The 26,805-nt window shown below is 35.7% G+C and overlaps 1 protein-coding gene across 5 annotated transcripts in view; it reads left to right on the top strand.

Moving 5' to 3' along the window:
* Positions 1–26,805, top strand: part of ELMO1 (engulfment and cell motility 1) — a 521,159-nt gene that overhangs the window by 141,461 nt on the left and 352,893 nt on the right. For all 5 annotated transcript variants that reach the window (XM_054692471.1, XM_037510310.2, XM_054692473.1 and 2 more), the window contains exon 5: positions 22,205–22,255. In XM_054692471.1, coding sequence (XP_054548446.1) covers positions 22,205–22,255 — 51 coding nt within the window. The remainder of the gene's footprint in view (positions 1–22,204; positions 22,256–26,805) is intronic.

Genomic DNA, 26,805 nt, shown 5'->3' with positions numbered 1-26,805 from the left:
GAATAGATTGACTCAAGTCTTGAAATATTTAACTGTGTAATGCTCAGATACAGAATGGGTGACACATGAGTGCTTCTGAAGGCAGGCACTTATTTGCCAAAAATGACCCTAGAAACACCAGGGCACTCCTTCTAAACCAAACTAACAACAGTGAAACACAAAGACTCATTATCAGTAGAGATAATAGTTCTAAGACTGACTCTGTGACTCTCACAGTGTGTTCTAAAGCCAGAAACTTAATTGCAAATATCTGTTCATTTTTTTTTATACTTCAGCAATGAGATTTTTTTCAAATAGCTGTTAGACTACTTTTCTCAAATTTTAAGATGGAGACAGAATATATACATTGTGTGAGTGTTAGTCAAGTTAAAAGTTTCATCAAACAGTAGTCAACATAGTGCTTGGAATAACTTGCTGTATAGTCTTTTTTTAAATAAATATTTTTAAAATATTTGATAGGACACATAATAAAGATTTTAGTAAACCAATGAACCAGAGTGGACATAAGGGGAAGGCATGAACAAAGACCAACTGGAAAAGGAGTAATAGAATATGAAGCATTGGTTACAAGACTGGAGAAGAGCAGAGGAGAGACATCTTCCTCAACCCCAAATGGTAAAGTGCCTGCAACTATTTTTTGGAGGTGACTTAGGTTGTCCACTCCACTGTGACCAGAGTTAAATTACAGTCATAATCATTGCATGAACATTTCTTTCTTATCCTCATTGCTCCAGTTATCTGTTTCTGCATTAAAACACCCACACTTTATACATAAACAATTATGTTGTTATCAGTGGGGATGATTTCTTGTACTCACTGATTCTGCAGATCAGGGACTTGGATATGACACAGCAGGGATGATGGTTTTGCTGTTTGATTATGTCTAGAGTCTAATCTGGGAAGATACAAAGGTACTTCACTCATGTCTGGCTCCTGGGCTGGGATGATTCAAAGTTTGGGCTTGATTGGACTGTAAATTGGGATGCTTTGGGCTTCCTGACTGCATGGTGACAAGTATTCCAATGAACTTCCTGAGAGAGCACTTTCTGAGTGTGTTCCAAGAGAGCCAAGCAGAAGCTGCAGGACTCTTTCTGACCTATTTCTGTAGGGTCACTTTTGCTGTACTTTGGAGCCTGTTAATAAAACCACCACAGGTATCATTCCTTTATCTTTCTTTTTTCAGGGAAAGTCTATCAGATTGTATTATAAAAGTTATCCAAAGAATAAACCTTGTCTTTTAGTTTTGCCAAATTTTAACCTTTTAAGCTAAGATGAAGAAAAAAAAATAAAGAAAAATAGAAGGAAGTTTTCATCATTAAAGCATAAAGCATCAGGAAAGCAGTTTTCTACAGTGATAAAACTTACATGAGGAGGAAAGATCTGTAGTTTCTCTTTCTTAAGGTTGGGGAGGAAGGGGCTAGATTGCATGAACTGAGGAAGTGTTGACAAGAATTTTGATGGAATTTATTAAGCACTTTGAGATATTTATCTCTTGAGTACAGCTTTTGGGGAAATTGGTTCATCTCTTTTCTCAAGTATGAAGTTTAAGTTAAAAAAAGTGATTTTTTTTTAATGATCAATTCCATGTGTAAACTAGGACCTACCAATCATTTTTCAGAGAGTCTTGTACTTGCTGCTGTGCTAAAGAGAAAGCTGAAAGGACCTGATGGGATAATTGCAGTCCTGTCAAATCTTTGGGATTGGCAAAGGTCACACTAACCTTGGTTATCAAGTACACTATTCTTGGGGAAAAAAAGAAACTACCCAAAATAGGAAATACCTTTAAAAGTAATGCATTGTGATCTTAAAATTGTCCAAAAGAGATGAATAGGAAGGGATAGCTTCCTCTATTATCACTTTTAAATATTTCTTCTCCCTTCCCATTCTTTGTGTGCTCTCTGTTTATTTTACCTTCTTCTGTGACCATTGTTCTTCCTGCTTATTTCTCCTTTCTTTTCTTTTCTCTGTGATTTATTTGTTATTTCACTTCATCTGTTCCTCACAACTCTTTATAGCCATCTTTTTAATTATTTCTCCTCCTACTCTCTGTTCATTTAATTTTCTTTGTCTACCTCTATATTCAAATTCCCTCACGCTAGTAATCTAAGACTTGCAAGCTGTAGTTAGATCTAAATCTTTTTATATAAAAAATGAGTTGCTACTTTACTAATTTAATACAACTTACATAAAATGTTCATTGTATCAGTATCTGCTGCTCCTAAGCAAACAGATATGAAATCCCAAAATTGTTAAATGCACTTATACAAATAAGCACATTGAAGACATAAGAAAAGTAGTAGCATGTATTTTAAAAAATGATCAAAACAGAGTAAACCAATGACATTATAGTTTATATTCTTCAAACACACTTGAGTTTGGGTGTGCATTTGTTTTTGTAACATCATGGCATATACATTATTTCTTAACTTGCAACTTGACTTAATATATAGTGAGCCTCTTAACACATTAGTTAATGTACTCCATGTACTTCATTGTGTGATGAGGATTAGAAGAGATAATACCCCATCACGACATAAAACAGCATAGGCCCTATAAGAGTAGTTAGCCCAAAGTTATCCCTCCATAAGTCATATTTTCTATTTATTGTCAATAATGACTGAAAAAATATTCAACCCAATATTTAAATCAGTCTTTTTTTCTGAACTATTATTTGTTTATCTAAGATTGAATAGTAAATTTAACACAGAAGAATTTTTTTTTTCATTTTATTTTATTTTTTATACGCTAGTTTCCCCCTGTATCTACTTCTTATGTCTCTTTGGCCCTTTCTCTCATCCCCTCTTAACCTCACAAGCCTCACTTCATTTATTATGGTCCACTAGTTTTTATAAGTATTTTGCTCTGTCAAATTCTCTGCTATTTAATCTTCTGATATTTCCAATTGTCATTGAGACTTGCTTTAATGTGCGTGATTCCTTTGAACTCTTCCCGTTTGCAGTAAATGACAACATTTTGTCTTTCTGTATGGCTAAAGAATATTCCATTGCATGGATATATCATATTATCTTGATCCATTCCTTTGTCAGTGGATACTTTGGTTGTTTTTATGGCCAAGCTATTGTACATGAAACTGTGATAAACATTGTAAAATATATAATTTTTTCAATTGATGGTTTCATGTTCTTCAGATACATGCTCAAGAATGGGATTGCTGAATCATACGGTATTTCCATTTTTAGTTTTTTAAGGTAAATCAGATCACATTCCAAAATGGCTGCACCAATTTACAGTCCTACCAACAGTGTAATAGGGTTCCTCTTTCTCTACATTCTTTCCAGCACTTCTTGTTGGGGGTCTTTTTAATCTATGCCATTCTTAATGGGTGTGAGGTGATAGCTCATTGTGGTTTTGTCCTGCATCTTCCTTATTAAAAGTGATGATGGGGCCTCCCTGGTGGTGCAAGGAGTTAAGACACAACCTATGAAGCTATCCACAGCCACTGCAGCACAAGTTCGATTCCCTGGCCTGGGAGGTGACTCAGATGGTGCAGCTGCTGCTCCCCTCAGCAGTGTATTTTAGTCATTCCACCTGTTCTATTACCCACTCTGTCTCTGGTGAATCCTCTTACCCCCCACACCTCTGGCCTGTACTCCAGTTCTTGTATGCATAAATAAATTAAAAAATATATTTAAAAGTGATGATGAACATTTTTCTTTGTTATCTGTTGGTCTTCTGGATATCCTTGTTGGTGAATTGTCTCTTCAAATCTGCTGCCCACTTATTGAGTTCTTTTGCTTTTTTTTTTTTTTTTAAGATTTATTTATGTATTTATACAAGCACTGGGTACAGTCAGAAGCGTGGGAGGGTGAGAGAATTCACCAGAGCCAGAGCAGGGAGCAGAGCAGGCATAAGGACCTAAGTACACTGCTGAGGGGAGCAGCGGGTGGCAGGAGAGGTCTGCGCGCCATGTGGGACCCTCCTCCAGTGGCCTGGGAGCAGCCAGGGATTAAACCGGTGCTACAGACACTGCGGGCAGCTTCGCAAGCCAGCGCTCAACCAGCTGCACCACCGGGGAGGCCCTCTTTTGCTTTTTTTATTATTCAATTCAATATGTTTTTTTCTAATCTAGAATAGTAACCCTTTGTTGGTAGTGTAAAGTGTGATTATTTTCTCCTATTCAGTAAGATGTCTTTTTTAATTTACTTACATTTTCTTTCACTGTGTAAAACCTTATTAATTTGATATTTATTTTTACTTTTGTGTCCCTTTGTTGTAGGTGTCAATGCCCAGAAACATCTTTACTATTGATATCATGAAATATACTACAAAAGTTTTCTTCTATATATTTTATTATTTATATCTAGTAACTTAAACCTAACTCATTAATTCATTTAGAATTCATTTTTGTATATGGAATGAGAGAGTAATTCAAATTCATTCCTTTATGTGTGGCTGTTTGGACTTTTAGATTGTTTTCTTTCTCTCTACTTCTCTTTTTCTATAGTGCTAAACTGTCTGTTCTTTAAACTGAATTTTGTGTAATTCTTTATTTCTTTAAAATGTCAATAGAAGTTGAATAATGAGTCAAAGGAACTGCAACATCATGGCTTGTGCAGCTACTGTTTATTGAAGACCCTGCTAGATGCCAGGCATTTTCATGGGTTATTTCATATAAGAATTTAGGGTCTCAGAGTTCCTAGGTTTTCAGAATTCTGGGTCGCACAGCTGTCGAGTATCAAATTTGGAATTGAAATCAAGGTGCTCTGTGTTAGGGTGAAGAAAATTCCACATCAGTGACTTTCAGGGATGATTCAGGAATTACAGAAGCATTTGATTTAGACAGACTTTAAAATATTATTTTGAACTATTTAAATATGAACAAAAATCAACATAAACTGAAATAATAGCTTCATTATTATTAACCTAAGCTGCCAAATTAAGTTGACTTCAAGCAGACCTCAATATGAAGCATTTCATTTCCTCAATCCCTGTGCATATATTTGCACTTCTTATAAATGTGTCTTTTACTGGGAAGATTGTACTGTTTTATTTTAAATCAGGCATGAATCCACCCACTCAAGCAAAACCATCTAAGCAACTTTACTGTTGCTGCACCTGTGTGCTTGGCTCAAATAAGATCAGGGGAAGTTTAGGCTTATTGGTTTAGGGGCTTGTCAGATATCCAATAACAGGTAAAAACCTTATTTTATTATGTTCTACATGTTTTGTGTCCTTTTTTATATGACTTCCAGTTTTTATTATTATAATGGAAAGCTGAAATTAGATACTAGTTATACAGATTTGTAAAGTGTCCTATTGTAAAGTGTCCTTTTCCAAGCATCTGAAAAACTCCTGATATTTCAAAATAAGTTCTTAAAAATTGTTGCCATTGATAGTTACGTATAAGTGTGGCAGAATTCTAATATGACCCCCATGATTCCCACTCCCAAGTGTTATTTCCTCCCCTTGAGTGGGGTCTGTGACTATGATGGGATGTCACTCCTGTGATTACTCTACATTGTATGCCAAGAGGGTTTGCAGGTGCAGTTAATGTCCTTAATCACTTGACTTTGGGTTAATTTTGGATTAATCAAAAGACAGTATCCTGGTGGGCTTGACATGATTGGATAGTCTCTTTAATAGAAGGTGAATTATTAAAGAGATGCCCCTGATGGCCTTGAGAAAAAGAGAAGATTATGAGGACCTGAGCACAATCTCTTGTTGCTGAGAGGATCTTTGATCAACAGCTGGCTAGAAATAGGGAAAGAGGGATCTCTGTCATACAACCATAAAGAAACAAATTCTTCAACACTCAGAATGATTTGAAAGTGTCCTCTGAGTTGCAAATAAGTATGTAACCAATGGACACCTTGAATTCACTTTGGGACCCTGAGTGGAGTATTCATATAAACTGTGCTAAACTCCTGACCCACAGAAACTGTGTTGTAATATATTTATGTTGACCTAAGCTCCCAAGGTTGTGGTTCTTTCTTACGCAGCAATAGGAAATCAGCACGCTATGTGAATGTATCCAGATTTGTTCCACAACGATTCAGTCAACAAAACATAAAGCAAATTGAATGTGGAAGCTTGTTATATTATTGTAATGATGATCTCTAACACCAGATATTGAATTTTATGTTAATAAAATCTCATTATTCCTGCTGATTACCTTAATACAATGCATACTTACAAAGCTAAGTTTATAAAACATATTAATATTACTATAATACTTCTTTGTCTACTTTAGGTTCTGAGGCATCATCTGAGGGATTTTTCCCCCAGTCTGGAACAAAAGGGTTCCATTATTTGAAAACCAGTGGCTTGACTAATAGGCACTTTTTAAAAAGACTATAGTTTGGTTGTTTTAAAATATAACTGTTGGCAGGGAGAAGAAGAGCAGGATTGTGCAAGACTAGTTTATAGTCAGCACATTGTTTTTAAATATATATTTATCTTTAATTGTTCTTTCATTATCAAGTAATGCATAGATGTAAGAAATCCAACTACCACTTTTATTCAGACAGATAAATTCGATGCTAGTGATATTGTTTTTAAAAAAAGAGAATGCACTTAGATAGTAATTTAAAATTTCTTGATCATGCAATATTTCAAATATATAGAAAATTATACAACTATAACCAATATATCCAACCATTTAGATGTTAATGCATGTTAACATTTTGACTGTTGCTTCAAATCATCTTTGAAAAATTGCAAGTCCAGCCAAAAGCCATGTTCCATCATTTTTTCCTGTTTGTCTTTCGATTCCTATCTCCCTAGAGGTAACTACTAGTCTGAAATTGATATATATTATTCTCATGAATGTTTTATAGGTTTTTGTACATGTATGTATATACACAAATAATACAGAGAAATTGTTTTAAAATTTAAATTATTTGTATCATACTATAGGTAACCTTTTGCAATTTATTTTTTTTTCCAAGTTATATCTTTGAGGTAATTTATGTATAATATCCCATGGCATGAAATAAAACACAGTTTACCATTTTTCTACTGATAAGTAGTGGTTTTCCCACTTTTGGTGTCATAAATAATATGACTATAATGAATATCTCTATTCATGTGACCCTGTTTGAAATTTTCTCTAGAATAGAATGTACATAAAATGCTACTGGGTTTTTCCCTCCATCAGCTTTGTAAATAGGAATTACCAAACTGCTTTCCTAAGTGGTGCTACCAGCCTAGTCCCACCCACAATGTAGAGTTCTTATTCCCTTCCTCCCAAACAGTACTGCTGTCACAATCCATCTGTCACACCAGATGGGTGTGGCATGGGACTTATTGTGGCTTTAATTTTCCTTTTCTTATTAGTGAAGGCTGAGTATATTTCCTATGCTTATTATCTACTCAGATTTCCTTCTGCAAGTTGATTACTCATTCTTCATCCAGTGGGATCCAGTGCATTTTATTCTCATTGATTTATGGAAGTTATTTATAGAATATAGACACAAATTCATTTTTATATTCTCCACTTAGTTCATAGCTAGTTGTTTACTTTTCTTTGGTGCCTATTTTCAAACAGAAGTTAATAAAGCCATTTAATATGATCAAACTCATATTTCTTTTATTGCTTGGACTTTTTGTCTTGTTTAAAAGTATTTTCACAGTAATATAGTGTAAAGGTATTCTCTTGTGTTTAATTTCAAAATACAGAAAGTCTTGATTTTTATAAAAATCATTAATCCATTTGAAAGTGTGTGTGTGTGTGTTGAAACTAAGGATCCTATTTTATTTTTTTTTGCCCTTGTACCATTTATTGAATAATTCATTTCCCATATTCCCACTTCCATGATTTGCATTATCACCTCTGTCATATGTCAGTTTTTCATAAATTTAAGTGTCTGTGTGGCACTCTGGTTTGTTGCATTACCATAATTCTTTGATCATTTACATCTTAGTAACAAGACTTAATATCTAGTAAAATGAATGTCTTCATTTCCTTTATCAAAATCACTCTGTCTAGCCAAAGTCTTTTATTCTGCTTTATGAATTTTAGCATCAGCTTATCAAATCCCATGAAGATTTTGACTAAAACTGAATTAATTTATGGGTTAATTTTGGGGGAAATTTTTATCTTTAGGATACTGTCTATTCCCTCCATAAAGAAAAGATAGCTTTTTTTATTTATCAGAAGTGTCTTTAACATTTTTCAATAAGGTTCTGTAATTTCTCCCCTAAAGTTCTTGTGTGTATTTAGTAAGTTAATGCCTAGGTACTTCATAACTTTGCATCCATCGTAAATTGCATCTGTTTTTAAGCACTGCAATTGTTTAGAACTAGTTATGTATCCTTTATTGGATTTTTGTATGTACGGGCATTATATTGAGCTTAAGTAATATCTACAAATACAGAAATGTAATTGTCAGTACATTTTCTATCTTTTCCCCTTAGGATTTACAGTATTAAGAATCAGAAATATTAAATAAGTTGAATCTAATTGTGCAACCTGGATAGTAACTCAGTTTTAACTAAATCTTTACATTTTCCGAAAAGTCTCTCCTTTAAAATCAGCTAATGTTCTTTGATGTATGTAATCTTGTTTAGCTAGATTTTTTTTTTGTAATGAAAAGCCAAAATCTACTTTGAGTCTTGATGTGAAAAAGGCATTTAATTTACCAAGTAGATATCCATTCATAACAATCAGTTAATTCATTTGGATAGACACATTCATGATAGAGAATAAGCCTATAAAAGAATTACTTTCTTTGCAGTTATCTTTGCATCAACTTTTAAGGAAAACACTGTCCTAATTGAAAGTAACTTGGCCATTTTATTCTTTGCTACCTCACTAATGCTTTGGTGAATGTAGGGATGCTGCTTCTGACAACACAGCTTCTTGAGACATTGCCTGCACGTCTAAGTGCAGTGTAGATCCTTCAGTACGAAAGGACAAGAAAAGTTAAGATACAGAAGAATTTACATTACTTTTAAAGTTTTGACCCTGCTAAAGTTAGGCCCTGCTAATCTGCTAGAAAAATGTATTTAAACTCTAATTTTTATCCTGGTTCAGGGAGGAGGAAGAGAGGAAATACAAGGAAGGAACCTCTAGAGGGATTTAATTCAAAGCCCATTCTCTCTGTTTTGTATTGTTGTGTACTTCCACTTTCAGCACTGAGTCCAAGTCCTGTTTTTGTAGAGCTCCTGTTTGGCCTCTTCTTATAACAGGGTCTTACTTCCTCTTACAGCCGCAATGGCAAATTTCTTAGGGTGGCTCTAAGTGGTGTTGTGAGCCTCAAAGCTCAGTGACTGTGAATGTCTGGCACCCTTACAATTTCACTCCTGTGCCACAGCCACTTACCACTGTTGTTTAGGAGCATAGTACGGTGGGATGTTCACTCTTTCCATCTGAAACTAATTTTGGACACACTGAATGATGAAACATGATCAAACACATCTTCATTCCCTCTTTTAAAAAGTGTTTAATGATATATGTGCATCATGGTAGGCATGAAATAAGTAACCATTTATTTGCATCGTAAATAAAATAAATACCCATTTATGAAGGCTGTACAATAGAAAAGGGAAGGAAAGATGGTATGAGATTTATTTGCATTGTGAGAGGAAGAAAGAACTATATTTCTGTGTTTGAAGACCTAAGTGGCCAGTTAGCTTTAGTTTATAGATTTGTTTAATGGTTACTTTAGGACCTATTATAACTAAAATATCCATTTCATTCATTCCAAAAGTATCTATTGAACACTTGTTCTATACTAGGCCTGTTCTATACTAGGTACTGATGAAGAACAAAATACAAAGATACCCACTCTTCTTATGTTTATGTACTTGTGAGTGTAGAGAGAGGAAATTAAAAAAAAAAATGAGCAAGCTATTTTCAGATTGGGGTGACTGCTATGAAGAAAATAAGTGGGATAGCATGATAAATATATGGAGCAGAGTGTGGTAGGTGTTGCTGTTGAGGTTTCATTGGTTAGGACAGCATAAAATATAGGGTCAAGTGGGTCAGAAATGTGTCTTGACTTGACTTGAGTTTACAAATAATCAGATATAAATCTGGCCTTATATAAGATCTTATCAAATGTATAAATACTATGTAAATACAAGGCTACAGATGAATGGGTAAGCCTTTATCCCTCAGCTATGTGAGCCCCAGACACAAAATCAAAACCCCACTTTAAGGCAGAAATTCAGCTGTTAGGATTTCTGTTATTCGAAGTTAATGTCTGGGTTCTGGGTCTTCACATTGTGATTCTGGGCAATATACATCTTTTTGCAAGATGTACATCTATGGCTTTGGTCAAAATTGCTGTCAAGGAAGAGTCAGTGCAAAAATCCTGAAGTGTAAAGAGCTTGGTGTGGTAGGGCATGAAAGGGAACAGGAGAGTGATCAGGGGTTGGAGGAGTAGCAGATATGATTGTAGATGTTCACTGGTCCACATCAGACTGAGTCTTCTAAAACCATGGGAGGAATTTGAATTTTCTTTTAAGCACAGTTGAAAACCCACTTTTAAATCTGGGCTCCCTGAATTTGTATAGCAAGGCCAGTGCAACTGTATGAAACTGTAAATTTTGCATGACTTCAGTCATGAATACAGGCAACAAGTCATACTAGTATAAGCTGTATCTATGCTGTCATACTAGTAGAAATTTTATATACTTCCATTTAGTACTATTACTATAGTGATCTCAGAATTCCATTTCTGATTATTATACCTAATATACATTAATAATACATCTTGTTAATTCATGCATTAATATAGGGGTTAATAAACCCCTATTTGGTCCTGTGGGCCAAATCCTGACTGCCTCCTGTTTCTGTAAATAAGATTTATTGGAATGCAGTATCATAGTTGCAACAGATGCCTTCTGGCCCTTATATTTAAAATATTATCTGGCTCTTTCTGGGAAAAGAACTGACACTTGTACTGAGAAAGTGGCATGTATATTACACAGATAAATTTTTAAAAAATTTGAATTATGTTGATTTCTTTACAAGTTTGGCTGTTTTATTTTATATACTTAAAAACATTACTCAGAAATCCATTGACATCACTAAAATATCCATTACCGGGGGGAAAAAGAAAAAGAAAAGAAAAAATCCCTGCACAGACTGACCTGTGTTTCCTGTCTCTGAGATTCTCCTTCCCATTTTTTTTGTGTGACAGATTTTCCTTATTTTAAGAACCAGTATTGAAGTTGCCGCCTTTTTAAAAACAATGTACTAGGACTTTACCATGTGCCAGGCAGAAGCTTTATTCCACTATCTAATGTAATCTACAGGACAATACTGTATGTGTATGGTGTAGGTGTAACTGTCTTCATATAAAGGCAAGGGAAGGGAGGCCTAGACGCAGTGTCATGCCCATGGATTTATTTATCAAATATTCAGCGAGCACCTACAATGCTCAGATGACAAAATTCGTAGTGAGGCCAAGGTTTGAATCAGTTCTGTCTGAACCCAGGGTCTGGGTGTCTTACACCAGAGCAAGTTATATCCATGTCTCCATGGGACAGCACGTTGCCTCTTTGAAGTCAGCCAGTAAATTTGAAACTCCTCCTTCCCACTTTGTACCAGAACCTTCTACTTTATAAAGTTTATATCTCTTTTTCTCATCATAGGCTGTTGTTTGCAATGGTTTTGACTGCAATAGGCCACAGAGTTGATATTTTCCCAGCTATAGCAGCATTCTTAGTTATCCCTGCCAAGGCCACTGGAATGGCCCTTTAAAACTGTTTTTTGTTTTTGTTTTTTTTTTTTTTGAAAGCACAAGCTTCTTTCCTGTAAGTGCAGCTCTTCTTTCCAGCACTTTGTGGTTTTCTGAGACCACAGGTTCTAACTTGCCTATCACAACTTAGGTTTAAACATTTGCACATGTCATTTGATTGTTGAGTAGGTTAAAATTGATGGCAGTGAAAAGGTCTGGCAATCAAATCTCTATCTCAAATGGATGAAAACATGAGGTGGCAGAAGGCCTATTTGACGTGGTTCACCCCAACTTGAGCAGCTCCCTTCTGCCCAAAACCAGGAAAGTCGCTTTCTATTTTAAACACAGATAATCTTCACTGGATGGTTGGACAAATACCCACAATGTTAGGCATTTTTCTTTCTCGCTTTCTTTCTTTCTTTCTTTCACATATTACAAGTGAAGGGCATTGTGTACATTACTTGCATGGGTACCAGTATTTTTTCAGTGCACACACACACACACACACACAGAGTATTCCATGAATCTGAACTCTTACTACAATACTTTTTTGCAAGCTACATTTGTCATTTCACAAAACAGAGTGACTTGATTGCATACCATTAAACATTATTTTATACCATACCTTAATGGCTCTATTATGTATCATTGGCCTGATTTGCCATATTTTAATTTTTTTCATTTATGTTCAGAGTCATTTGGAAAATTTGGTTCATCAATCAAGATACAGAAACCATGCCATTACTTGAACAGGGAAATTTTATTTAAAAATTTGATAAATAGTGAGAACTCTTTAACTCCAAGTAAAGGGATAAAAGAGGACTCTGCTGGATCCAAAAGAAGCAGATGTGGCAAAGTAGCTGTGGTCTTGAGTCTGAGGAGGAATGAACACTTTAAAAGAAGTAAAGACCAGGATAGGGCCTCTCTACCCGCAAGGCTCTTCAAGGAGGCTACTCCAAGGACATCACTACCCTGGGAGGGATGTATGTCTGTGGTGAACTCTAGGAATATATCTACTGCTGGAAGGTTGAATAGGTAGAGCTTCTTATACAAATGACCTCTGGCAGGGGAGTAGGGCCTGAGGGTGCAAGACAACCAAAGGCTCCTGCATTAAATGAAAGTAATGGTGACTCCAATAAAGAACCTCATTTTTTTTAAAGATTTATTTATTTATGCATATAAGAACTGGGGTACAGGCTAGAGATGTGGGGCTGAGAGGAGTAGGTAACAGAACAGGTGGCGGATCGACTGAAATACACTGCTGAGGGGAGCAGCGGGCAAGTCAGGAGAGGTCTGTTCCACCCTGTGGGTAGCTCCCTGGCCGGGATCGAACTCCTGCTGCAGTGGCTGCGAACAGCTTCCCAGGTTGCATCTTAACCCCTTGTGCCACTAGGGAGACCCAAAAGAACCTCATTCCCAGATGAGTGGAAAGGCTGATTGGGCTCAGTTCCAGTTGTACCAAGTAGATGGTTTCGAATTGAGAGACAATAAGTAACTAAAATGCTCAGATTTGCATTTAGTTTTTTCCTCTGTTATAAACAGAGCTTCAGTGGACATTTTTTTTTCAATAAAATGTATGCATCTCTGATGTTTCCTTGGGGGAAAGTCATAGAATTTTATTTTGAGCACTTATAAAGTCTTTTGTTTAACATAACAAAGTCATCCACCAAAAATTTGTCCCTATCTACTCTCCTTCAGGTTATATATGAGAACAAAGGCATATGGTTTTACTATGGGACTTAACATTTTTTAGCTTTTTGGAGCTTGGCTTCATCCATTGGATTAACTTGGACACTGGAAATGCCAGCAGTGCCGAGTTTGGAGCCTGTAGTCTGACTGGGCCCTTTGCCTCTGTTCTGTTGATGAGCAAACTGAAGCAAATTTACTTGTCCAAGGCCACTCAGGGAGTTAGTTGACCTTGTCCAACCTGGGGCTTTATTCCTTCTAGGTCACTGCAATTCCCAGTGTCTCAGGCCCATGTTGGTCCATTTCACCCTTAAATGTTCTCCCAGCACAGGACCTATGATGAGAGATTTCACAAATACATGTTTCTATCACCCTGATGCTTATAGAGGTCCCACATACTAGATGGCAAAATTGTGACCCTCAACTTCTGTGCTTAAAGAGGCCTGGCTTCTCACTTCAAGACAGAATCTAAGACTCACATCTAAACAATGACCTTCCATTGCTTAACAAATTAGACTCAGTCAATTCTTGTCCTAGGATATTAGGCATAAATGGACATGACCTTTGTTTCTGGGACTGGGACACCAGTTGAAGTTAGGTGTATGTTTATACCTGCCATGAGAAACTGTCTAGAGAAGTGAGTAATTTCCTGACTTCTAAAAAGATACCTCTTTTTAAGCAATAGTGAATGTATAATAGTACATATTCCTTTAAGATAAGCATGTTCTCCAGAAAAAAATATATTACTCTTTGTCTCTCTTCTTCAAGTGGTTGTGGATTAAATCTTGAGGCGTATAGGCAGTTTGCTCATACTCCTCCATTTGGGATCACTAGATCCCAGTAGATTCCCTAGAAAATCTAGCCCCCCCCCTTCACTGCCCCCGCTAGTTGTCTGTTCACTTCTCTCCACTCCTTTGACTCAGATCTTATTCCAGAGAGAAAGAGAGCAAACAGCTGCTGTGAAACAGAGCCTCTAGCTTCATGATCTGTATTTATGGACCATAAAGTTTTAGCAGATATTTTTCTTAATACATGTCTTATTCTTTCTTCTTTTGATTTTGAGAGTTCTGTAAGGGATATATAGGTGCTGGGAAATATAAAATGATTAAAGAAAGACAACCTACTGATAATAGAATCCTGTTAGGATCATAAGAAAAGAGTAGGAAAAAATCAAACTAAAACTCCTTTAATAAGTGGAGATGAATTGCTGAAGTCATATTGAAGGGTGGGGTGGTGGGGCTCTCTTCCCTGATGGTCAGCAAGCCTAGAGAAAGCCAGAACATTAGTTATGGAAATTTTGCATCTAAAAAGTATGCTACCTTTTCTTCCTTAACTTTCTCCCTCACCTCCATTTCCCAGTCTGTCTTTTTTTCCTGTTTTTTGGGGCTTCAGATTTTATTATAGGGTATTTTAAACATATCTCCTCAATGCTAGAAATTCATAGTCCTCTGTCTAGAAGCATTGCTCTGTAACCTAGCAACCAGTGTATTATATATTGTCCTCAGCTATTTCCTTCAGCCCGAAGATTTGAAGATCAAGCAAATGGACACACAAAGGATAAAAGGCATCAGGTTTACATGCAAAATCCCTTATTTGTGTGGTGACTGAGCAATAAAACTGTAAAATGGAATTTCTTTGTAATAATACATCCAAAGTAAGAGCCTCCTCATATAGCAAGGATACATAGATACCAAGTGTGAGGAGGAGATAGTGCCAAGGAGGAGGCCCTGCAGCTGCCTGCCCTCCAGGGCCTGCCCATCTAGGGTGATAAATGTCTCCTCCCCTCTGACCTTCTATTTTCTTTACTAAATAACAAGAGTGATAGAATTTGAATTTTTGACCAGGGAGTAATTCTTCATTTGTTTGTCTAGATAGAAATTTGGCATACTGAGAAAAACAAATTTCAAAGGGAAAGCTATGTCACAACAGTGACATTTTTCTGCAGGATCTTATTATCCAATCCACACAGAGACTGAGTTGCTGAGCTAGTTCTGTGAAGGAACACAAAGACATCCCATCGAGACGCCTGTGAATGTCAGAAGCTAGCACAGTCTGGAACTGTTGGGTATGAGCAAATAGGACAGCAGACCTTTAGCTGGCTTTCACAGGGCCACTTGTCATTCTTCTTGTATACTGTGTACAGTCAGGACATCCCTGCAGAAATGTTCATTCTGCTTCTTTATTTTTGAAGGCTTGGCATTAACTAGTTTGCTGCACACCTTATTACCTTGAAATTCAGATTACTTACTCTAAATGTGCTGGGTGGTCTTATGAATTAGACTGGGATGATTCTAAAGTATATTCTGGTTCAGAATTACTTGGGATTGTAGTGAAAATGCAGCAGCCATGGAGTGGGAGTCAGTGGCTTTGGAATGGAAGCCCTAGAAATCTGTATTTCAGTACACATTCATGATCATTCTAAAGCAGATGGTCTGAAAAACATATGAAAAATGGAGGCTTAAAGACTAATTTTACAGAGAGGGACTTAGGGCATTTTTGTAGGCTCTTCCATTCCATATTATGGTGGGTGGGCTGCCTTTTTTTTTTCCTTTCCTTTTCCACAGACTTTTATATGTCATTTAGTGGTGTTCCTTGCTTAGTTCAAGAAAGGCAACCCAGACTTAATTGAATGCTGCTGGATTTTCCTTGTGGGAAGCTGCTTCCTAAGGGTCATCAATTCAGCTTATCTGTTGATGAGACAGAGCTGCCAGTGTATCGCTCACCACAGTAAGGGAGAACTACGCTATGCAAAGCTTTGCAGCATCTCAGGGAGTGGAGGTATACTGATCTGGGTTCAAGCAGAGATGTATAATAGATATGCTGAGATTTATTACAAAACCTGGCTATTCAAATTCAAAATCCATAGGACAAGGCTTCAGGAAGAATAGGCTGTAAATCTGGGCAAGGCCTAATCTACTACCCACTGGTTGAATTTCTTCCACTTCAGGGAATATCAGCTCTACTTTCAAGGACTTTGAATATATGACAAAGGCCCACCCAGATTACCTAGAACATTTTCTTTTACTTAAAGTGAACTGATTAGGGATTTTAATCACATCTGCAAAAGTACTTTCATAGTAATACCCAGGTTAATGTTTGAATAACTAGAGACTATAGCTTAGTCAGGTTGACCTGCCAAAAGACCGTCATAGACGATAAGATAAGAACTGACTGAAATTTGGAAGTTTGACTTAGATGTATCTTTCAAATCATGTATAACTCATGATACAGTAGTCCAAGATTATTGGAATCAGCATAGAATTTTGAGATGAGAGGTTCAAAGAATTTTAGGGTGAAATCAGTTGATGGTTTCCTCTGAAATGTTTTATGAGTCTTACAGGAAATGTAGTAATGTATAGTCACACCATTACCATTGCAGAAGATTCCTGAAAAAAAAAAAAAAAAAAAAAGAGGCCACATGTGGACCAATGTAATCAAATAGAAAACCCAGACATAAACTCACATATTTATGGACAACTAATCTTTGACAAAGGAGCAAAGAAGATGAAATGGAACAAGGACAGTTTGTTCAATAAATGGTGCTGGGAAAACTGTACTGCTACATGCAAAAGAATGAAGCTGATTACGACCTCACACCATGCACAAAAAACAACTCAAAATGGATAAAAGAATTGAACATGAAACCTGAAACCATACTAAATATAGAAGAAAATATAGGCAAAACGCTACATGATATATATATATATATATATATATATATATATATATATATCAGTAACAGCTTTAAAGACACATCTCCCAAAGCAAAGAAAGTGAAGGAAAAGATAAACAGCTGGGATTACATCAAACTAAAAAGCTTCTGTACAGCAAAAGAGACACTAATGAAAACAAAGAGACACCAGATTGGGAGAAAATTTTTGCACACAATACTACTGGTAGGGACTGATTACAAAGATCTACAAAGAGCTCACATGATTCAGCAAAAACAAAGTAAACATTCCAGTCAAAAAATGGGCAGAAGAGTTAAAAAGACATTTCTACAAAGAGGAATGCAAATGGCCAATAGGTATATGATAAAAATGTTTAGCATCTCTTATAATCAGGGAAATGCAAATCAAAACCACAATGAGATACCACTTTACACCAGTGAGAATGGCAAATATTAAAAAAACAGGCAACAACAAATGTTGGCAAGGATATGGAGAAAAAAGAATTCTCCTACAATGCTAGTGGGAATGCAAACTGGTCCAACCACTATGGAAAGCTGTGTGGAGGTTTCTCAAACTACTAAAAATAGAGCTACCTTATGACCCAGCAATTCCACTCTTAGGAATCTACCCAAAGGACACAATAACATTAATTCAAAAGGATACCTGCACCCCTATGTTTACTGCAGCACAATTTACAATAGGTAAGAAATGGAAACAACCCAAATGCCCCACAATAGATGACTAGATCAAGAAGATGTGGTATATACACACAATGTAATACTATTCAACAATCAAAAAACTCATGCCATTTTCAGCAACATGGATGAAGAGATAGAAGGGTTATGTTCAGTGAAGAAAAGCCAGAAGGAAAAAGAAAATGTTCATGGTTTCACTTATAGGAGGAATAAGGGAAGCAAATAAGGGATCAGGGGAAAAAAAAACAATAATAAATTAAAAAAAATAGTGCCAAGAAACTATACAGAGTGCAGGCAACTATAAATTAGACATTCTACAAGGGAGGGGGAGGTAGAGGAATCAAAATGGGAGAGAAGAGCACATGGGATTATGGTGATGGTTCACGGGTGAATTGGTAATGGGAATTTTATGTGGAATACACCTAAAAGGAGAAAACATACAAGCATACATTGTACAAAAATGAACAATGATGTAATATATATGTATATAAATAAATTAAAAAATGAAGATTAATCAAGATTAAAAAATAACAGTCCAAAGTCCTATGATTATAGATACTAAACTGTAGGTTTTCAGGTTCAACTTAGTGTGAGGGTAGGGTGGATAAATTCTGTTCTCAGCCCAGAAAAATGGCACAACTTTCTAATGAAGTAATATATACTTCTCTCATTCACAAACCATGACCCTTATTATTCTCCTTATGGCTTATGGAACAGAACATTAGGCATTAAGATATGGCTTCCACATTGCTAAACCTGCCTGGCCAGAGAAGCCACATTCATTAACAGCAAATCAGAGCCAGAATTTCACCCCATTTATTCATGGTTCTTCCCCTGTTTAAATGGCTAACAGTCAGTTTACCTTTTAAGTAGATATGCATCCTATACCCTTTGCCCCAGTTTCCCCAGATAGAAAGTGTAATTCAGGCCATACCCACATAGTCCTATCTGGAGACCAGGTAGACAGTGAAATGTGGGTCATATCTTGATCATTGTATATGGAATTTCTGCTTTTAAGTTGCGCTCTACACTACCTGCATGGGATTTATGAAATCAGAGCAATTACAAGCTTTTTTCCTTTGTTAACGAACTTTACATTCCAAGCTCAGCATTCCTTAGTAAGCAAAAAGAGTCAGCCCTCAATCAAAGAGGTATTCATTTTCCTGATAGAATATAGACTGTGAGGGAGAGGTGTGTTTCCCTTTGAGTTTAATCTATGCTTTGGGAGAGGAGACTTACAGTTTTTAATGTCTATATTAGTAGCTTTTTGACTTTTCTGCCTTTATTCACAAATAAAAAACATTGATTAATTTTTTTTCCTAGGAGAATGGAAGAGAGGGAAGACAAATGGGCTGTCACCTGCAAAAACCCAGGGCGGAGGCGTGGGCACTGCTCTTTGTAACTGCTGTAGTTGCTCTCATTCTTGAGCCAATTCCAGGCCAGGCACAGTATATATGTCACCTCCAGCTCTGACTACACCTCCCTAAGCAATGACCTCTTTCACCCATTCTAGGGAAAAGAAAATTTAGTGTGGCTAAGTAGCTCGTGCTGAGTGCTTAGAGCTGGTGTTATGGAGTGAGAATTTGATGGCTGTCTGGCATGCTTTTATTGCTTTCATTTTTTTGTTGTTGGTTTTATCAGGAAGAATGTTGAAACTTTATTAAATTCAGAGATGTTAAAACACTTTAACAGGCACCTGTTAAAACCAGTAGAAGACAAACAAATTTAATAGAGGGTTACATATTAGTACCTTATGCAGACCAAACAATGTCTTATTTTCTTTTTTTAATGAACCGTTGATCATAGTGTCAGAAACTTGCTGGTACTCTATTTATAATTAAGTAAATTGTAGACACAGATTTACTTATTTAATATGAGGGGAAAATCAGGTTTGGAAGGACTATAGGAAAAATAAAACCAACAACTAAACAAACAAAATAACAGACCAGCTAAATAACAAAACAAATCTGTTTTCTTGGGATTGCTTAAAGGCAAATACATTGCCTTTTTCTTTGAAATTGCTGTGGGAGTAGAAATTCTAGAACCTTCCTCTAACAATTCATCAGTGAGGGATTGAGAACTGTACAGGCTAAGTAATGTGTAGATTGCTTTAGAGAACACTAATTAATATTTATAGCCTTAGATTTGCCTTTTTTCTTACATTATCACAAAATTCCAAACCCAACTGATATTTTACATGCATTTATTTACTTAAATTGTACTATTTTTTATTAAGGTAACATTGGTGAACACCTTATATGATTTATGGGTTTAGGTTCACACCTTATCAAATGTATTTAACAATACAACACCCACCACAAAAGCATCCATGATACTCTAACATAGTCCATTAAGCAACCCATTCTTTTAGTCTGCCTGATAACCTCAATTCTGTTGTTTAGATTTCTAGCATTTGATTTTGTCTCTTCCTTTAGATTCTACATATGAGAAAAATCATCCACTATTTGTCTTTCTCCTAACTTGCTTTGCTTAGTATAATCCCCTAGGTTCTATTTATGTTCCAAATGGCAAGATTTCATCATTTTTATAGCTGAGTAGTATTCCATTTTTATAGCTGTGTATATATATGCCACATTTTCTTAATGACTCATCTGACATTGGGTACTTAGGTTGTTTCCATACCTTGGCTTTTGTGAATAGTGCTGCAGTGAACATAGGAATGCATATATCCCTTCTAATCAGTGTGTTTTTATTCTTCAGCTAGAAATCTAACAGTAGAATTGCTGGAAAATATGGTAGAATTAATTTTAATATTTTGACAAACCTCCACACTGTATTCCACAGGGGTTGGACCAGGTTGGATTCTAACCAACAGTTTACAAAGCTTCCTTTTTCTCCATACCCTCACCAACAATGGTTGTTTCTGGTCTTTGTGCTATGAACTGTTCTCAAAGGTGTGAGGTGATATTTCATTTGGTTTTGATTTGCATTTCCCAATAAGTGATAATGAGCATTTCTTAATGTGCCTGTTGGCCATCTGTATGTTTTCTTTGGAGAAGTATCTGTTTAGCACTTCTGCCCATTTTTTGATTGGGTTAACTATTTTCTTTTTATTGAGTTGTCTGATTTCTTTGGAGATCTTGGATATTAACCTCTTAAATATCTCCTCCTGCTCAGTAGAGTGCCTTTGTTCTATAATAGTTTCTTTCACTGTACAGAAGCTTTTTGGTTTGATGTAGTATCATTTGTTTTTGCTTTTGTTTTCCCTACCATTTTAGGAGAGCCCCCAAAGATATCACTGAAACTAATGCCGTGGAATATTTTGCTAATTTTTTCCTATGTATTTTACGGTTTCAGGACTTACATCCAAGTCTTTAATCCATTTTGAATTGATTTTTGTATATGGTGTGAGATAGTGATCTCATTCTTTTACTTCTCATGGCTGTCCAATTTTTCAAACACCATATTTGAAGACCATTCTGTTCTCTATTGTATACTCATGGTTCCTTTATCATAAATTAACTGCCCATATAAGTGTGGCTTTCTTTCTGCACTCTCTAGTCTATCCCATTGGTCTCTGTGTCTATTTTTATTCTAATACAATACTGTTTTGATAACTTTTTGTTTGAAGTTTTGGACCGTGATATCTCTATACTTTTTGTGAGGGTTGCTTTGGCTATTCTGCATCTTCTATAAAAATTTCAGTAATATTTTCTCTGTTTCTTTGGAGAATGCCACTGAAATTTTGATAGGTATTCTATTGAATCTGTATATTGCTTTGAATATTGCTTTTGTTAAAAAAAAAGTCCTCAACACCATTTTCTAGAAGAACTTTTACTTCATTTCAGGAGTCAATATGGGAGTCAGGGTGTCAAATGTTTAATTTTACCCAAGTCTCTGCCCCTTGCATTTAGTTCTGATAGAAAATTTATCTTCCAATGTGGCATTTGTGCCTGGATTCTTTTATTTTATATAATATTTTCAAGGTTCATCAATGTTGTAGCAGGTATCAGTATTTCACTCAATTTTATGGCTTAATAATGTTCCATTGAATAGATATGCCAAATTTTGTTTTTCCACTCATCAGTTGATGAACTTTTGGGTTATTTTTACTTTTTAACTAATAGAAATAATGTTTCTATGAGCATATATATATATATATATATATATATATATGTTTGTGTGGACATAGGTTTTATTTTCTCTTGGGTGTATATGCAGGACTAGAGTTGCTAGGGCATATTTCCTTAATAACCTTATAAAATTACATATTTTGTTTGCTATTCTTTGGACCCCATATTCCTATTCTTTAAGTTTATAGTCATTTATTTTAGGGTGTTGCATGTTGTCTGTGACTTGATATAACATTAAAAGATCTGAGTTCCATGTTCAAGTTTTTTTTAGAAATAATTAAAAATTACTGAAGTGAGAATAAACTGATTATAAGAATGCTTATCATATGAATTGTCTACAATGTTATATTTGTCTTTGTTCTCTTCTTTACCAAACATCCATTTAAAATTTAATTTTTTTTCTTTTCCAGAATCGCAATGAAATAAAAAATGGCACTATTCTTCGATTAACTACATCTCCAGTAAGTTGATCTTTATTTATAACTTTCCCATGAAGTCTTTGCTCTCCAGTCCTGCTACATGTGCTTAAGGGATATTAACTTTTGAGTGTGATTTCAGTGCATAGCAGAAGGTCTCTGGATACAGGTTTTGGAATTTGCAGATTTTATTCTAAATGAAGTGCAAATAAATTAACTTCAAGGTTTTAATACGGTGGTCTTCACAATAATTCTCAGAGTACAGATGGAATAACTCAGCTGTATTGATTTTTTTTGTTTTACCTACCTGCTCACACATCCACTTAATACTATTTGACACCAAAGAAATCCAACAAAATCAGAGATGCATAGCCTATTATTTCCCTTTAGAGTCAGAGGCTATGTTTTGGATGTGTGTGTTTTTGTGAAAGAGAGTTTAAGCATTTTTTACTTTTGGCTAGTTATTATGACAATACAGCAAATACATTTTTTTTTTAAGATTTATTTATTTATTTGTACAAGCACTGGGGACAGCCAGAAGCATGGGAGGGTGAGAGAATTTACCAGCGCAGGGAACAGAACAGGCAGACCGACGAAATACACCTGCTGAAGGGAGCAGAGGGCATGGCAGGAGAGGTCTGCCCACCATGTGGGACCCTTGCTGGTGGCTGGGGATGGAACCGGCACTGCAGAAGCTGCAGGCAGCTTCGCAGCCCAGCGCTCAACCGCTGCGCCACCAGGGGAGGCACATCAAATACAGTTTTAAAAATGGTCTACTTATGCTGTTTCATTGACAGCTGACTCTAGATAAAGCACTTTAAAGTCTCCCAATTAAAAGCTGCTAAACTTTGCTTAGCATATTTAGACTACTGCAGATGACTGTGTTGCTTATCTTGACCTTTCTTACATGCTCGCAGATACTTTGGGTGGTAACTTTAGCTTACTTAAACTTTATTTTTTCACAGTGCATTTTTTTGCTTTCCTAAAAAAAAATAATCTACACAAAATACACTAAGTGTTACTATTTTCACTCTGCATATGTGATGAAAACTGTGTCTAACTCTCATTTTCAGTTTCTACTGAAGCCATGTGGTAGGCTAAAAATAAATTTAAAAATTGGGAAAAGCATCTGGCTAAAATTAAATTGTGGGTACTGTAACAACCACAAATTCTTGTTGAAATTACATTAGAAAGGCTTAAGAACTTTTAAACATTTTACCCAATAACATTTTTAACGTAAACACAGTGATGAACTCAATAGAATGCATTGATAGAGTTGGCTGAACTGTCTTTTGATACTTTCTTACTCCACATAATGGAAATTATATTTCATTCTCATTTTTCAGTGGCTACCTGATGGACTGGAACTTTTTTGTCTGACATCAGCATGAATTAATGTTAATTTGACCTTTAGAGACCAAGATTTCATTTGGTTATTGTAGTTTCTATTTATCCTGCTACAATTACTCATCTCCTTTCTGAGCAGAAAGAGTGCACATTGCCTATGTATACTATCACCATGGTATGACTTAATGTCAGGGGCAATAGAGCTTTTGTTTTCCAGGTAGTGTCTGTTACCTTCCCAACGTGGAGAAAGGAAAGATGAGAAAGTAATGTACAAGACAGTGAATAGTACAAGATTGGCATCATCTCCAAGAAAATGGCTTACATTTTCTAAAGAGCTATAGCTCCAGACTAGAATCATTGGTAGCACTTTTAAAAAGCTGATGCTTATGTGTTCAAATAAAAGCTGGTTGTGGTCTGGGAATCTGAATTTTAAGCAAGTACTATATGATTTGGTTGTAGCAGCAGGTTCTGGAAGTGGGAATTACTCTGAAAGCAAGATGTTTTGGATCTGTAAACTGCACTTGTTGGTAGTAGGTTATTTTTTATTATTTTGTGTTTCACCGAAAAATGTGGGTCAGCATATGCTAACTTTCATTTTTTACATACACATTTAAGATATGTTTTAAAAACCTATCTCCATCAATTTGCTAGAAAGTGTTAGAGTACCACAAAGAACCCAACAAATGATGTTCAGAGTCCCTTCCTCTACTTCATCTGTACTCTCTGTAGGCAAAGAAGACTGTACCCACACCTAAATGTATACACATGTGCATGGACACACATGCACACAGTTCTGAATAAACAACCTCCACTGTTATTCTTGTGAAAACCTTGATTGGCTGATGGTCCTCTCCTCTGTATCACTTATCTTAGATGATGTCTCTAGTGACCATTTTAAACATATGTATCTTTCAGTTGTTGTATTTCCACCCATCTTCCCAGTGTCATAACAATATAGTCATGAACATGCCCGTCGTGTATAAAGCTGTGTGTTTTTGAGGAGTTGAGGATTTGGGAGCTTCAGATTAAGCATCTAAGTGGCATTTCATACTACTGTCCAGTATTAATTGGGAATCAAGTCTGAGCTCACATGTTGCATGAAGCTTATTTTCAATAAATTTTGACTACAGTTCCTATCAGAAGAAACTTAAGTTTCCAGGCCATTGTTTTAACTCTCCTGGAATTTTTGTTTTAACGTCTTTTCAATAATCATATTTGTGGTGTTTGATTATGGAAAATCTCTTTAAGTAGGACACAAAACCCCAAAGCCATAGAGAAAAAGATCAATCAATTTCTCTACCAAAACAAAAAAACAACCCCACAAAACCTTTATGTTTGGAAGGAAATCCAGAAACATTCAAAAACAGCAAGTTCGGAAAAACAATCGGCAACAGGCATGATAAATAGAGGGCTAATTTCTCAATTTACATGGTCACTTATGAATATATAACAAACTGCCTCAAAAACACATGGCCAAAAGTACTAACAAAATGGCACATCTGTCCCTATCTCTATTTAGATTTAGATCTTACAGATCTATATATCAATGTCTGTATATCTAGTCACCTTTTTTATCCTGGTATGTAGAGCTAGGACAAATAATAGCTATAGACATATAGATAGATAGATAGACACTGCAATATATTGATCTATAGCTATAGAAACACTTGTATTGATCTAGGCTTAGATCTAGTTATAGATGAGAGGAGAGAAAGATATAGATGAAAGAAGGAACTTCCTCTGAAAAGAGATAAAAATCTATACTTCTAGATAATCAAGTTGTGAGGCAAAGATTTTGTGGGTGCCAGAGTGTGAATTAGTCTGGCCTCTTTGGAGGATAGTAAAGCTATGTCCTCCAAGTTTAAAATCTGTATGTCTTTGTTGCAATAATTTTACTGCCGGGAATTTGTTCAACAGATAGAAGGACAAAAGTCCCTTAGGATATCCTCTCCACAAACACACACACCACACATATCCATACAGGCATTATGAATTATTGCTTTCAGTATTCAGAAACTGAAAACCCATTAAATGCTTATCAGTTGGGACTAGTTAAATGCATTAAGTAATAGCTATGTGATAGTATACTGGCAGCCATTAAAAAATGTAACTAGGTAACCTGGTACATTCTGCCTAGGAGACATTTCTAAAGCTTATTATTCACTACAGAGGCAAGTTACAGATTATTGTGTATAGAATGATGCTGGTGATGTACATGGAAAGGAGGTATATATTTGCAAATAAAGAGGTCCCAATAATTCTGAAGACATAACACACAAAATGTTGGGTTCACTTTAATTTTTATATTATAACTTCTGGTAGTAGTTATTTCTTTCTGTGTCATGTGCTAGTATTATTTTTAATTAAATTGCTACACACGCAAATAAATATTATAAAGTCACTAAAGTATACAAGAAGTGAATCATAATGTTCCACACTAAAAGCCTTTCTGTATTAAGAGTCCTTTTACATATGACCTGGATTATTCTTGTTCATTATTCCTCATTTTGGCCTGTATGAACATAATAAATAAAACTGCTTATCAAATATCTACTGTTGCTTTGTCAGCTCCAAGCATAATCCTCCCTTTCTGTTCTCTCTTATTGAGGTAGTCAGTATTAGAAGCATCTAGATCAAAGGGACTTACATACTGATTTTTAGGTCTAGTTATAGTAAAAAAAAAAAAAAGTCATTGTGCATTCAGTTGATCAGAGGTTTGTAATAATCATGTCTTTAACAGTTTTCTTAAATCAATTTTTTCTATGGATTTGAGAAACAGAACAGTTTATAAAAAGTCTTAAGCTCTATTTTTTTTTTGCCATTGCTCTTAAAGAGAAGCAATGATTTAGAAAGAAACCAATGGAGGCTTTCAGGCAGATGAGTGACAAGATCACTGGCTGCTGTCCATGAACGGGGTGCAGGTGGGTGCATCTACCACTGCCCCGCTCCTTATCCACTGCTCCCACCTAGGCTGACTCCCTCTGAACCTGGTCCCATTCCTTTCTTCGTTCAGGATGTTGAGTTAGTCATGTCAAGCTGTTTAAGTGAATTGTGAAACTTGTTTTTTATCCCTGAAACAAAACCAGAAAACTTCTTTTCTATTCTTGAAACAAAATCAGAAAACTTACTATCTGATAGAGTAACTCACACAAATACCAGACTCTTTTCATTGGTATAAGTTGCTTGAAGAGCAGAACTAAGGCTATTTTATTTTTAATGTTTATAATGTTATTTTTTTCTCTATAAAA

Source organism: Talpa occidentalis, unplaced genomic scaffold, assembly GCF_014898055.3.
Source record: "Talpa occidentalis isolate TD23 unplaced genomic scaffold, MPIMG_talOcc4v2.1, whole genome shotgun sequence".
In the NCBI taxonomy this organism is placed as follows: domain Eukaryota; kingdom Metazoa; phylum Chordata; class Mammalia; order Eulipotyphla; family Talpidae; genus Talpa; species Talpa occidentalis.
Note: the sequence above shows the minus strand (reverse complement) of the source record. Positions and strands in the feature narration are given on the sequence as shown.